This window comes from Gallinula chloropus, assembly GCF_964237585.1.
Source record: "Gallinula chloropus genome assembly, chromosome: 1".
In the NCBI taxonomy this organism is placed as follows: Eukaryota; Metazoa; Chordata; class Aves; order Gruiformes; family Rallidae; genus Gallinula; species Gallinula chloropus.
The window spans coordinates 96,703,093-96,717,899 of NC_140085.1; the positions used below are offsets into that span (position 1 = coordinate 96,703,093).

The 14,807-nt window shown below is 40.8% G+C and overlaps 1 protein-coding gene across 1 annotated transcript in view; it reads left to right on the plus strand.

Annotated features, from left to right (window-relative positions):
- PHLDB2 (pleckstrin homology like domain family B member 2) overlaps positions 1 to 14,807 on the plus strand; it is a gene marked incomplete at its 5' end in the record, with an annotated part of 56,468 nt that overhangs the window by 33,653 nt on the left and 8,008 nt on the right. The window contains 6 exons of the mRNA XM_084274903.1: positions 93 to 203; positions 940 to 1,029; positions 4,485 to 4,628; positions 6,298 to 6,438; positions 7,016 to 7,115; positions 12,673 to 12,880. Of these exons, the coding sequence (XP_084131029.1) occupies positions 93 to 203; positions 940 to 1,029; positions 4,485 to 4,628; positions 6,298 to 6,438; positions 7,016 to 7,115; positions 12,673 to 12,880 (794 nt within the window). The remainder of the gene's footprint in view (positions 1 to 92; positions 204 to 939; positions 1,030 to 4,484; positions 4,629 to 6,297; positions 6,439 to 7,015; positions 7,116 to 12,672; positions 12,881 to 14,807) is intronic.

Consider the following 14,807-nt stretch of genomic DNA (forward strand, 5'->3'; position numbering starts at 1 on the left):
CAAACAAGTGGGTGAACTCTCCTGAATAGGATCCTTGTCTTGTGCTTTGAAAGTAAAACATGTAAATTGTGATTATTTTCTTTTCATATTAGGAAAAGATTTCTGCTCTCAAAAAACAAGCCAATCATATTGTCCAACAAGCACAGAGAGAACAAGATCATTTTGTAAAAGAGAAAAACAACTTAATAATGATGCTGCAAAGGGTAAGTATTTATTGCCTTTCAAATATTTTTAGCACGTAATAAAAGAGCATTTCATGGAATAAAAGAACGTAGCAAGAAAAACAGCTGTTGTGCAGAAGCTAGCAAGGTGGTAACGTGAGAGACATCACTTGTATCCTTTAGCCCTTAAAAAAAACTCGACCAAAAACTTTTGTAATTAATCAGCAGATTTCTTAAGAGAAAACACTGGTGGCATTTGATAATCAAGAGGGTTTTAGCAATGCCCCAATTCCAGAGGGCTCAGACAGAGGCACCCACTTGGGTACTGAGGCTAGAAGCTCGTGCTCCCTGTGTGGCTGCTGGAACCGTGCACAGAGCGCTCAGATTGTTCACTTGTAGCAGCCCACACCAGGCCACAAGATGAGCTACTTACCATCCTTACCATCAGCTGGCGTCTGGTCTATAAGAACTTGGCAGGAACCTTCCATGTCCCTTTTATGTTTTGTTTTGAGCCACGAGAGAAATCCTGTGTAGCTCATTAGGCAGAATCAGCATTTTCAAAACGCCGAAGGAAGACCTGTTTGGCTTGGCTGTGGTTGTTAAACAAAATCTTTCATTAGCTTTTCTGTGCCTCCCTTTATTACCTTACTCTTTTGTTTGTTTGTTTTATTCAGTTCAGCTGTAAGTGGAGGAAGCTGAGGCTCTTGTGTGCAGTTTCTAGCCTTCCGTCTCAGCATGCTTTTTTTCACAGTTAACATAAATTGTCTGGTTTTAACAGGAAAAAGAGAATCTCTGTAATCTGGAAAAGAAATACTCCACACTTTCCGGAGGAAAGGGATTTCCTGTCAGTCCTAATAGCCTGAAAGAGGTAAAGAGATTCACTGCTTCTGATTTTACCATGAGTAACTTGTAATAACACTTCATACAAAAGAACTTTAACATTTAGTGGAATCCTATTCATACAATTTTTAAATTTTTTTTGGAGATATGGTGAAATTACTTTGCAAATTGTTCATGGAAGACCAAATGCATGAGTGAGCAAAAATAGCTTCTCTTGACATTTTCCCAGATGTGACTGATACTGCCTTAAACTCTTGCTCTGGAAAAATGGTCGAGTGTGTGTGTTTCGTTTTCTCAAAATAGACAATTGAACCTCATTGAAGTGAAGAAGAATGAGATCCAGGAGTAATTCTGTTCAAGTACAAACACAGTTTGGTCGTCTTTTTGCACTGCAGGCTTTCTTATTGCCTCCCCTCCCTTCAGTCTAAGGCTCTGCACTAAAGCATGACAAGTGTACATTTTGATCTTTTAAAAACAGAATGAAGACTTCAAGCTATTGTGGTTGTAAGATACCTATTGAGCAATTTATTTGACTGGTTTGAATAGTTAAAGAGGTCTATTTTTTGCTGAAAAAATATGAGTTAGCTTGGGTAATGCATGATGAGACCCAGCGCTTACCTGCAGCCGTTAAGACTTCATAGCTCTGAGAGTACTCATAGACTCCAGGTCCATGAGCAAGGTCAGTGTGAGGTAAGCCACAGCCCCTTGCAAGAATTCATCCAGCACATAGGATATTGGCATTAACTCACCGTATTTGTCGTCTTGACTTGACGAATCCACAAATTGTGGAGAAACATGAAGTTCTAAAAGGAGAAGCAGAAAAAATCTAGCGTTTGAAATACACTGACAGGTTTCTATGGCTGCTTCATTAACTTCTGCTTAAGAGGACATGCTGGATCTGCTTGTATCAAAGCCCTGAACAAGGTCCATCACATCTAACGATGTTGGTGTCACTGTGGGAAGTTGGGCTCTTGGAGTCTAAAGTGACTGCATGTTGTTTCAGCACCTGAGCAATGTGATCTTGTTTATTTGGCCTCCGAGTTCCTGATGAACCCGTGTGGTCTCCAGCACGTGCTAGTGGTGTTGAGCACCCTTCCTCACTGCAAACCATGCTGCAGACACTTAGATTTACAGTGTCCTAGGTTGTGTTTCTGACCTGGACATCTGACCTCCCACCAGGACATCTGACGAAATGTAACCTTTTTAAATTTTTTTTTCATTTTTCAATGGATTTGTTCATTCTGCCACTGAAGAGTGGGGGGCTATCTCTGATTTTTATCTTTGTATCCACATAATGGTTTGGTTATTCACAGATACTTCAAAATGCAACTACATTATGTGAGCCTGACACTGTGTATTGAAACAGATTATTCAGTGGTCGTTGTGTTCACTGCAGGGAAGCCCATTAGGACGTGCTCCAAGGCAAACAAGAAAAGCATCAGCATTGGTTATCTGTTTCATGCTCAGTGTCCCCGTGGGCTCTGTCCTGTAAAAGAAATGCCTTTCCTTGCCAGATGTGACGTTGGTCTCAGTCCAGTTGAGTTTTTCCCCTGACTGTTCTGGCAGCTTTAAAAATCAGGCACCAAAAGGTTCATGGGCTTAAGCAGACCGCTTGCACGGAGAAGTTAATTGCACCACGCTGTTGCTCACGCATCATTCCAGTCTGTGGTCCAACGCTTCCCATCCCCTCCTCACCAAAGCACACATCTGTGACTCTCTTCATCCATCACAAAGCTTACTCCTGGCATGCATGGCCACAGAGAGTCACGCAGCCTCACGCAGAGAGGCAGGGTGCTTATCCCAGCACCTAAATAAGCGAGGAGAATCAATGCCGCCTAAAACTCTGGCGTTGACAAAATGACCTGGATGCCTAATCTGACTGGAAACCCTGTATTTAATCGAATGTACCAGGGCCCTGAGCTAATGCACAGCACAGCCACTGGTTATTTGCCCTTTTTTTTTTCCCTTTAGCTGCGTGGTGAAGCCTCAGTCGGGCTGCAAGTCTGAACCGAATGTTGTTCATAGAGCGGTGACAGTGCTTCATCCTCTGTAACAATGCACACGATGCTGCAGTCATGGACTGGCCAGGTTTTGGTTGCTGACATGTGGCTTCTACAAGATGGTCAAACAAGTTTTATGTTTATTCATACTGGGCTGTTTTAATGAAAGCCACGTGCTTTGAGCGGTAAACTTTAGTATCTCACCCGGTCTCCTCCTTATTTAATATTAAGTTCATCAAGTAATATCAGGGCTAAGATTTGCCTCCTGTTTCTAGAGTGCTGTGTTCACAGCACGATGCTTAATTTTCCAGAACTGTGTATCTGCTTGAAATAACTGATAAAAAACATTGAAAATCATGCTAATACATAGTAGGGTTGGTAGTTTTTTTCAACTTGCCTTCTATGATCACTGCTAAATTGAGTGGCTTCTATCACTGAATTGCTTAAATACACATACTGGCATGTCAGTGTGCTGGTACAGTAATAAAAACATACCCCCTTTGACAACTTCTCAGTTTAAAAGCACCTTGATTTTAAAAAATCAGCATGTTTCTGTCTGATTTTTATGACAGTGCTTCAACAGTGATTTATTCTTCCTTTTGAGTAGCCTTGTTTTCTATATATAAGAAGTTAGGACATCTGACTTCTTACAGTCAGCATCCTGTACACCATGGATAAGAGTCCACACTTGTTTTTTTTTAAAAAAACAGCATTTGTTCAGTTAACGCCAAAATATGTGAAGTAATTGTATTCTGCCATTGTATCTCAAATCTGTCTGCATAAATCTTCCCTGCAGGCATAAACACACTCTGATGTCCCGGCCTTTCCTCAGTCTGTCACCTCCAGTATGATGGGTTTTAAAAAGAGAAAAAAAAGGGCAAATTGTAATGGCTGTGGGGCTAACACATCTAACATCTTACCTGCATCTCCTGGCAACACCTAAAAGTGGTCCTCAGACAATATAAATGGAAGGTGGTGTGTCAGTGTAATTTAAAGAACAGCAATGGCTTGTCCTTATGTTCTTTCCAGTTTTGTTAGTCATTTGGTTTACTCAAACTAGCTTAATAGTTATGCAGGAAACAAATCAGGGAACAGTATTTTATTTAACCATGGACACAAAATAAATTAAGAAATAAAAAGATGGGCAAATAAGACTTGTTCTTTTTCCCCAACCTGTTTTCCTGACAAAGAGCTATGTAATTCCTGAAGGGTATTTACATTTTAGTAAAGTCTTTTGGTCACATAACATTCACTTGCTTTTTGATGACCCAGATGTTTTTGGACTTAAATGAAGAACAATTTCCAGAATCCAAGTATTCAACATTTGAAAAGCTTGATGATAATTCTATTTTATTTATGATTAAGTATTTCAATGATAACAAATATTTGGCTGTATCGCTTTAAACTAACTTTCATCATACATTAATACTCTTGCACGACTTTTGGCTTTTGCTCCTTTTAACCTCTGAATTCCTCCTTTTAGGGCTATATCAGTGTAAGTGAAATTAGTGAGCTGTATGGCAATTCCACGAATATATCCCCTTCCACTCAGCCCCCCACAGATGCTGAAGCAGTTGCCACTGAGCCTTCCACGGCTGTGCTGACCAGCCAGCCACAAAATAAAGAGGTTTGTTTGAGAGACGTTTCCCTTTGTTTGCATTGTTCTTTCATGGCTGCCTTTTTCTTTTCCTTTTGTTTTTTTTTTCTTTTCTTTTTCACTTTGATAATTCAACATGTAACAAGTTGACCCTAAGGCAAACTGCTGTCTGCCAGTTACTGAGTCAGATACCAGTTTAATAGTAAAGCTGAAGGACTGCTCCAGCCAAAACACCTCAATGCTTATGAGTGAAGCAGCAATAAGTAACAGTCTTTGCCTGTCACACACTACAGTGTAATGCACCTTTGGTAAATGGTCTGTGGACACACTTAATGATGACTTGATCAGTGGTGCTTAGGTGTTAATTTTGTATGTTTTGTAGTTTGGTTGGGTTTTGTTTGGTTGGTTGGGTGGGGTCGGGTTTTTTCCCCCTGTGAGGTGGTAGAAGTATCTCTTGAATACGAGTTGAATATGGACATGAGTGGCTTCTCTGTATCTGAGCTATTCCACAGAGTCTGTCCAGTCTGTGTCTTCTAGCTCACTCTCTCTTTCCCTCGTCCTTTGTGATACTTTTGCCTTTGTAATGACCACAGAACACTCTGAGTAACTCCCCTTTAAAGGAATGCAATAACCTTAGGAACATAAAGCCCACCTACCCTTGTGTTGCAGTAACACAGCAACCGGTTTAGAGCTGGGTATTTCTGTGCTGCTTCGGGTAGCTCGGTGCACCCTGGGAGTTGGGATACAACACCCCTCCTGCCCCGCTAAACGCGCCAACAAACACAGTGCTAAAACTGCAGCTTGTATGTGCCGTATCTTTTGAACAGTTCCAAAAAGAAAACTCTGTGTGTAATTTCTCTTTTTTCTATAAAGCTAAGATCACCTCTCTGTTCTGGATTTGTGTTTCCTCACTCTCTTTCTCCTCGCTCTATTGCTCAACTTCCATCAGTCTATTGGCCTGAGGTCATGGCTACTCATGTAGATCCTATTCCTTTATCTGATACACCTCCACCTCTGCCAGCTAAGAAACACCGCAGGCAACAACAGGTAACAGATTCAAAGCTGATAATTTGGAATTATTTTGTATGCTTTTGTTATGAGATTGATTAATGTGAGAATTGCTTAGGCTGATAGGATAAAACACAAGTCAGTTGTGCTTGCAGTGTGTTGCACTTAAAGGCATTGCTCATTTAAAAATAAACACATCACATTATAGAATGTTACTGGACAAAAATTCTGCATTTATATAAACAATCCAGAGGCAAATGCTTATTCTTTAGCCTTTGTAACTGTCAGAGGGCTTGCAGCAATGAAGCACAGGTGGCTGTGTTTGAAATCCTAAATCAATTTTAAGCCACCAGTTGATGAAAATGACTTGTAAGTGAACATTTTTCCATGTAATTGGATTCCACTTGCACACTAGATTTGAGGTTTAAAAAAAAAACTGAAGAAAGATATAGGGGCATGTACACAAAATGTGCATGTAAATTTAATGTATTTTCTTAATCAGTATGATTTTAATGTGATGTTTGTAGAAATCCTGGAAAGCAGTGTGTGGCAAGAGGTACTCTGCATTTTAGATTCCCTCCTTTCCAGTGAAGTTCCCAGACTATCACCTTCAGTATATTCCGTATAGAGCGTAACTGAGCAAGTAGGTCACTTCGTGTTGTCACAGCTGTGTAACGAATTGCGTTTGAAGCATTTCAGAAACCTGGAAGAGCGAAAGAAGCAGCACAGGGAGTGCATGTACATGAGCGATACTTTGCCGCGCAAGAAAACCGCGCCCTCTGTGTCACCGCACTTCAACAGCGCGACCCTGGGGCGGAGCGTTGCCTCCAAGGTACGGGCCTGCCTGTTAGGTTGATGGTAGCCTGCCAGTGTCTCCGTAAAAGCCTGTTTTATGTTAGAGGTGAGGTTGAGTAGCGCTGGAAGCTCTACGTCATCCCCCAAATTCACATCTGAAATTGACTTTGAAAGAAATTCAGGTGTATTAACACGTGGGAATATTCACAAAGCCTTTATTCTGGCCTCTGGAAATGCTGTGCTGGAACAGTAATCACGCATTTACAATTAACATATATTAAAGATCGTATTACCAGGCTACTCTAAATTGATTCTGGAGACACAATGGGTTGGTTTCCTTCCTACCTAAGGCCGCTAAATGGTGAAGATAAGGTTGTGTATAAAGTGAAAACAGTCTTTATTTGTGACAATGTAAATCAACAAAGACCAGCAAGGTGGAGATGATTGCTTTGAAAACAGTTTGGTCTAACAGAGGTCGTGCACAACTGAAATATCCATGGCTGATTTGTATGAAGTGACACTGACACCCTTGGCAAAGCAACTTATTGTACTGTTAGTACAGAATAATGCCTGGAAGTGTAGTTTTAACCACATTTTCACAAAATTTCCCGCAGGGACATTTGCCATTAGGACAGAGCAACAGCTGTGGCAGCGTTCTTCCTCACTGCCTGGCAACCATGACCAAAGAGTCTGAGTCGAGAAGAATGCACAAAGGTAAGACCTTGTTGTTTGATTTATTGCCATTAAAATCAGCGTTCCGTTTTTCAGTAAATAAGCCTGAAACTGGTGTTGCTGTAATCATCAGGGCTGGGCAGCAAGTTTCCTTCCCTGTGCAGAAAGCAAGTTCTGAATGCCCTTTGCAGATATTGGCAAAATAACCTGTTAAGACAATGATGTAGGTACACAGGCAGTTTTGAAGTATGTGTTCATACTGCAGTGAATGAGAAAAGGCTGTTGAGAAACACACATTCATTTAACTGGGTAATTTCCATGAGTGTTTTTGAGGCAATGTGTTAAAGTTATTCTATGTTGCTCTTCAGGGGTTTTTTTTTTTGGGGGGGGGGTTGTTTCTTTGTTGTTTTTTTTTTTTTTTAAGCAATTATTTTCACGTTGTGAATCTTAAAAACTGTTTTGCTCAGGTACGTGTGTTTTCCCTGGACAGAGTAATTCCTTAGGCAGATAATACCTTTGCAATTCTGCAAGTGTACTGTTGTAACTGATGTTAAGTATTTGGGCTACAAAATAGGAAAGGAGAGGTGTCCTGTCATGGATAGATAGCTGCATGTTTGTAATAGGGACACAGCAATTCTGAATCCAAAAGCAAGTGACATCTTGGAAAAGCTGTCCTCTGGGCTGTGGGATTCTGTAGTTTGTTGACTGGAGTCAAGATGCTTAATTTCTGCTCTAATGAGATACATTATTCATAAGTGCCCCATCTTCACATGGAATTGCTCCTCGGTGCCATCTGTCAGTTTCTTTTCTTTCTGGCATCTGCATCACTGTTACCTATACAAGAACTGCACTGACTAAGCCTGAGCTGAGAGAGTCATCCTGTTGTCACAGGGCTTGTCAGAGCTAGCAGCTGTTAAAGGTCAAAGAGGACGACCGAGGTCAGCCATACCTACCGAGATGACTCAGTCAGTACAGGGGTGGAACAACCTTGCTGTGGGGTCGTGACTTACTGCGTTCACTCTCTGCAGAGCTGATCCACTTCTGATTTGTTGCTTTACATGGCAAGCCTTCTGCAAACATACTGTGCTGTGGCTAACTTGTCCTGAAGTAGTTCAGATGTGATACAAAACGACCTTCCTGCCCAGCGTGGAGTGTCTTTGATGTGATGTGCATGCCAGGGTGGAATAGGTTGCAAGGATGTTCAGACTTGTTCTTGTGCCGTTGTGCAGACAATGTTTTGTTTCAGTTTGAAAACCAGAAAGGATGGTTTGGATAAACTTTGAGGACAGGAGATCACGTGTTCACAGTTGGAAATATTTCTGTAAAACGGTTGCAAAAGAGCAACCTAAAACACAATTACAAAGTGTTACCAAGCCTAATACAGACAAAGATAAAAGTTCTAAATATAGATCTAATATTCCAATTTTCCTCAGCATGCAAGTAAGGCAATTCTAAGTGCCTAATTCTAAGGCTTCTTGTCTTAAGAGCAGAAAAAGGGGGGAAAAAAACCCCAAACCCAACCCACAAACCAAAACTGAATCGTGGCCTGACAAAGAGGAGAGGCAGGGAGAATAGGGGAGGTGTTCACTGAGGCATTTGGCACAGTACTTGCCAGATGCCATGAGGCATTTTACTACTGTGTGCGCTATGGTACGGCTGTACTAGATGATGGCGATTGTTCTTTAAAAGGACCAAAGGTTTGAATGGAAATACTAAAGTACGAAGGGAGCCTTAAGGCATTAGTGATGTTGCTGACAGGTGCTTTACTTGAACTCACACAGGATTTGCAAAGCAAGAGATAGTCAAACCACAAAGGGCATAGGAGTGCCAGGAGTGTCTGTGGCTTGACTACCTCTCTTGGGAGTTAGTGAAGCGTTTATTCCCTTTGCGTTCAACATGGAGCTCCCTGAATTCATTACTGTTGGAGGAGCTTGAAGAGTATAGCTGCTTTCTCTTCCTCTGAAGCACCCTGCTGCTTGGGTGAGGAAAGCAAACTTCTAGGCCAGAAGTTTTAGTGTGTTTGTATAATTGTGAAAAGAAGTATGTTCAGCAGTGTGTGGAGGAAGTAGCAGCTCAGGTAGTTTGAAGATGATACCTGAGAATCACTGCTAAATTAGTAATGGTATAAAATGAGTTTTCTCTAATTTACTTTCTCCAGTTTTTCTAATTTCAGTCCAAGAAAGTAAAAGTCTGAGATGAAAAAATTGTAAGACATTGGGAGGGTTAGACAACTCAGTTCCATTGCTTGCGGGATGGTCTCCAGAAGGGAAGAGATGAGTGGTTAGCTGGGAGTTAAGATGTAAGGCCAGACACAGCACTGGGAACAAAACTGTTGGGACCAGCAAGATGACTGTTGTATACTTTCTAAGCTCAAATGAGAAGCAATATACTGAGGGCAAGGTACTACATATGTAAAAACAAATTACAAGTTTCTCAAAGCAGTTTGCATTTTCTCTCTCCCTCCCACCACCCCCCTTCTCAACCTCAGGAAAAGCCAGGAAAGGTATGAAAACATCCCTTTACCTGGATGTAGCTATCCTTGTCATCCTTTGGGAAAAGTACCAATTGCATCAGCACTGTCAAGTTGCCCCCAAAATCTTGGAAAACTTTAAAATGAATGTTAAATAACGATAGCACTTCAAAAATTCTTTTTTTCCTTGCTGTCAAATAACCTGTCACAGCAAAACTTTTGATTAATGCCAATACCTGCAGAGCTACCGCTTTGTGCAGGCCTCGGTTTTTGCTGCTTTTGCTCGTAGCCACACAAGTAGAGCAGAAAATTTATAAAGCTTTGCAGATCTGTGGGTGACAATGACAAGGTAGACAGACTCGGGCTTCCTACTTGGCATGTTTCCATACAAAAAAATGTATCTTGACATTTTAATGTCAATCTTTTTTCTTCTTTAAACAAAAAGAAGAATGGAAAGAATATATTGCACCATGATCTTTTTTGTGAAATACTATTTCTTAACACACTTGACAGTGCTACTTTTAGTAACAGCTTCCACCCATAGTTCTAATCTCACTACAATTTTGTGGTGGTATATCTTCTTTTTTATGACTCTGCAATAACTCTTTTGTGTTTCTGTTTTTTTAATGATACGGGTTTATGTATATTTGCAATAGTTTGCTCAACGTTATGCTTCTTAACACCGTTAAGTTTATTGTTTTACTACAGAGAATACAAGCCAATGCACTGAGAAATAGTTTAGCTCTTGTATCAGCTTAGACTTGGCTGATACAAGCCTTGGCTTGTGGGAAACTTGAGTGAAGTGCTGGATCTTTTGAGGAGCCTGGTATTTTTAAGTGCATGTTCTATGAGTAGGCACCTGAGCAGTTAAAAAATCCTTAAGCAACAAACGGTGCCTGTGCGATGTGTAAGTGGGGCTGTGATGGAGGCAAGGGTGTTGTGAGGCTTCTCGTGTCGGGATGCAGCTGATCCTCAGCTTCGAACTGCCTGTTGCTTACAGTGTGAGGGGAGAAAATGAGAGTGTTGCATTAGGCTTTGTTTCTGTGAATGCATCTCATTTAGTGACCTAATGACTGTATAATGCTTGGAGTGTTTAGTTACATTTGCATGATTTACATGAATTCAGTTGTCATGTTTTACTTAAAAACAGGTTCTTTATCTTCACAGAAAGTTGACTTTCCTTTAAGAGATCACTTGTAAGAGTGCTGTTTCTCTAAGCTGTGTTTGTAGATGGGTTGATTTTTCAGCGAAATACAAGATAGGAGTTCTGAGTAGCCAAGGTTTTGCATCGGGCTTAACAAAAAAACATTCATTTGAATATAGTTTCTTTCAGTAATTTGTTTTTTTCTCTCTTTCCATAATGAATAATTGATAACCACTTCACAGGAGCAATTAGTCATTCCAAAGGTTCGAGCACAAAAGGTAATAGCATATCTGCAATAACAGCAGCATTTGCCTTAATAATGGGAAAAATCCCAGAGCGTTCATGTGACTCAGTGACACGTGTGCTGTGTGACGCTGTAACTGCTGAGCTGGATCCCTTTTCTCTCTTTCACTAATTGATGAGATTGAACTTTTACTGAAATTTAGTGTTATTTCACATGACAAGTAAAGTTCTGTCAGCTCCTCAGAAACCAGATCCACTCGTCAACAGGAATCCTGCGTGTGGTACAGGTGGAAGTCAGGAGTAAGGAGGAAACTATCTGCCTTGGAAATCCTTTGTGGGCCTTGATTTTCTTAGTAATTTGCTTTAATTACTCAGCTTCAATCATGCTTTTCGAACACCTTTTGGAGAGTATTATGGCCTTTCCAAGGTAGAGCTGCAGTTGTTGGCTCCCTGAACTGGGACTCTCTGCTCGGGCATGGCAAAAAATACCAATAACCTTGTATGTGCAGATAGAGAATAAGAATAAAGCAGGAAAATCCCGCTTGTTTTCCTAACAGCAGTGTCTTCATAGTGTGTACTAAAGAAATTTATCTGGACTTTGCTACATTTGTCTGCATTTTTCCAGTGTCTGTTTATCTTAAGTATGTGAAATGTCAGTGGCTGGTTTCCTGTACAAATGGGAGGTCTGCATGTAGTCTTAACAGCCCTTCCTGATCGCCACCTCTGCCACCGGCACAGGTTCTGGTTCAGGAATGTGCAGGCGGTATTATCAATTCAACTGAGCATCAGAACTGTGAGAAAATTTGCATTGGTTGAAGGAAAAGATGAGCAATTGTAATTGCACAAATTAAATAAACCTTAAAAGGGGACTGTAAAATAACACCAGTAGTTAAAATGACAGCTGTCGGTACACTCTCCTCTTCATCAGGCGAGCTCAACTACTTCTCTGTATGTCCATATGAATACTGCTGCGTTATTTACAAAGAGCACTGGAGATTAAAGTAATTCTGAAGAAACACCCTTTAAAGGACACGTTCCCTCAAGAAGGATGGCCTTTCTGAAAGGGTGACTTTGTGGAAAAGTAACAGCACAGTGAACGTGTAAATGTTGCATAAACCTTATTTTTCTCTACAGTCGTTGAGCTATAGGGATCTGCTTCAATCACGTAGGGTGAACCTCAGTTTCAAAACTCCAGGAAAGGACCTCTGCATCAGTACTTATGGTGATGTGACAAGTAGCCTATATTATTTCAGCTGAAAGTAAAAACCTACCTTGCAGCTACCAGAAAGCAGAGTTCCCCAAGCAGACAAAGGACAATCCACATTGAGTAAAATGAACTCAAAAAAACTACTCAAAACCATTGAATATCTGGATTTTTTTTTCTTTAATCAGTCTTGATTCTTCTAGATTTTAATTTATTAGCATTATTTTCCAGATTAGGTCTAATTTTCATTTTAAAATTCTAAAGTCAAATTAAATTTGCATAATACACATACAAGAATACACAGGGAAGTGTCAACCATACTAGTCTGCATGTATTTGTTTCCATCATAGATAAAACAGGTAATCAAAGGTGTGTGTGTGTGTGTGTGTGTTGTTATTAATCTCTGGAAGTAACCATAATATTGTAGCACCTTGGTCACAGTGCAGTTCAGACTGAGGCGATGTTTGGTGCTGCTGACATGTTATATTTGGGTCACAACATCTCTGTGTAAGAGAAAAGTTTCCTCTGTCCTCTGTAGGGTATACCCATCAGCGTGTCTGTGAAAACCAAAGGCAGAAATCCCCGGAATTCTACAGCAGAACAGCATCGGAATCCAACGTGTATTTGAACAGCTTCCACTACCCAGATCGCAGTTACAAGGACCACGCCTTCGACACGTTGAGCTTGGACAGTTCCGACAGTATGGAGACCAGCATCTCGGCATGCTCACCTGATAACATTTCCAGGTAGGTCGTCTGTCTGTCTGTCTGTCTGTCTGAGGCTGCAATGCTCACAGGGTTATAGCAAAGGAAGGGAATACAGACATGTTCATGCTGTGTTAATGTGAGTGCTGCTAACTGGTTAAGAAAATACGGTATCATTATACAGGCATGACAGTGTTTGTGTTGCCCATCATAATCGGGTTTACCTATCAACTCATTTATTTAAAGATGGAAAATACAAATATGGAGAGGCTAGGTAGTAACGTTGAAGGCTGCAGAGAAACCTGTGTCAGTCCTGACCTGAGATAATAAAGTTGTCGATGCTCTTTCCAGAGGGGTGATACCTGAGCTTCCTTCCCTGGTCACTACGGGGAAGGAAGTTCCTGTGATAGGGAATTTCTCTAAGACATCTGCCCTTATTCTGCAAGTCCAGCATGTTAACTCACCAAAGCCTTGTGCTGAAATACTTAGGAGCCTCTGTGGTCTTTTCTGGCCTTTCCTCTCCCTCTTCTGGGTCAGTAAAAATGAAGACATGACACTGGAAGGCTTAGAGCCCTCAGCTGCTTTACTCATCCTCAGAGGCTGTCAGCTCAGATGCCGTTCCTCCGATAAAAGGAACATCAATGATTTGCATTAAGAGACAAGTCCAGCTGAGTCTCAAAATTGTGTGCAAACAACTTTCTCCTGACAGTCTGGTTTTAATGATAGTGCTTTCATTTCAGCTCACAGTTCTGCCCCAGCAGTTTCACAAGTGTAAGTGGAGGCTGATAATTAAGTACAACGTTGTCACAGGATTAAGAATCTCTTGTGAACACAAGGACAGCTTTTTTGGGTAGCGTGTCATGTTCTGTTCAATGTCTGCTTGCCTGTAACAGGCTATCAGCCTTTCCCCTTGTAGCCTTTATCACTGCAACATTAAGGGTTTCAGTGCTCATTCTGCTGGCTGGTGGGTTTTTTGGTTGGTTTGGGTTTTTTTTGTTGTTGTTGGTTTTTTTAAAAGTAAAAACATTAGAAGTCAGGTTTTAAGGATTTCTGTTTTAAACAGAGAATTGGTTTGGTTTTGATAGCTGGAGACAGGCTGTGAGTTAACTATCTCTGCAGTGATCTAACATGGCAGTGGTATGAAACCTGTCTCTGACTCGCCACTCTGACCATTTTGGAGGAAGATGGGACTGTGTCTGACCAATCTTGGAGCCATCTCATAAGTGAAATCTCCAGCCCAATACAGGGGAGCCCTGATGGCTGTTGAATTTCACTGGTCCTGTTTGCCCTTCTGCCTCCCTCTGGATCTTCTGCAGCTTCCAGCCAATGCTGAAAAAAAATAAATAAAAGAAAAACAAAACAAACAAGTAAAAGCCCAAACAACACCCTCCCCCAAATAAATAAATATTTTTAAAAACCCAACCGAACAAACACACCAGAAAAGGACCAATTTCAACAATCCTTTCAGTTTCTCACAAAGCAAACTTTGGTGAGGGAAAACAAAGAGCATGGACTGATTCTGTTGATAAACTTGGAAGACAGGCAGTTAATTTCCCTTGACAAAAATTCCCTTCAGCAAAATCAATTCGAATTTTTTTGATGGTGTTTGAAAATCTTTTCCAGCCATATCAGACTTTAAAGGACTTTAAAGGAAAACAATTTGTTCTGCCTCAATTAAAATAAGTAAGTTATGTTTGACCTTGTAATAAGGTGAGAAATACTTCTTTTTCTGCATAAAATCTATCTGTGCTCAAATACAGAAGGAACAGAACCACTGTGGTCACTCATCAACTTGCCAAAGGGTAGTTGTTCCAAGGTTTGTAGGCAACTTATTTTTCGTGGATGAGGTTTCAGAGATCTGCTATGCATTAATTTCTGTGAGGATGAAAGAATTTAACTAAACTTCAGTGTTAACCAGTTTAATATGGGAAAAACCTACTGCAATCAACTATCTTCCAGGTTGCTCAAA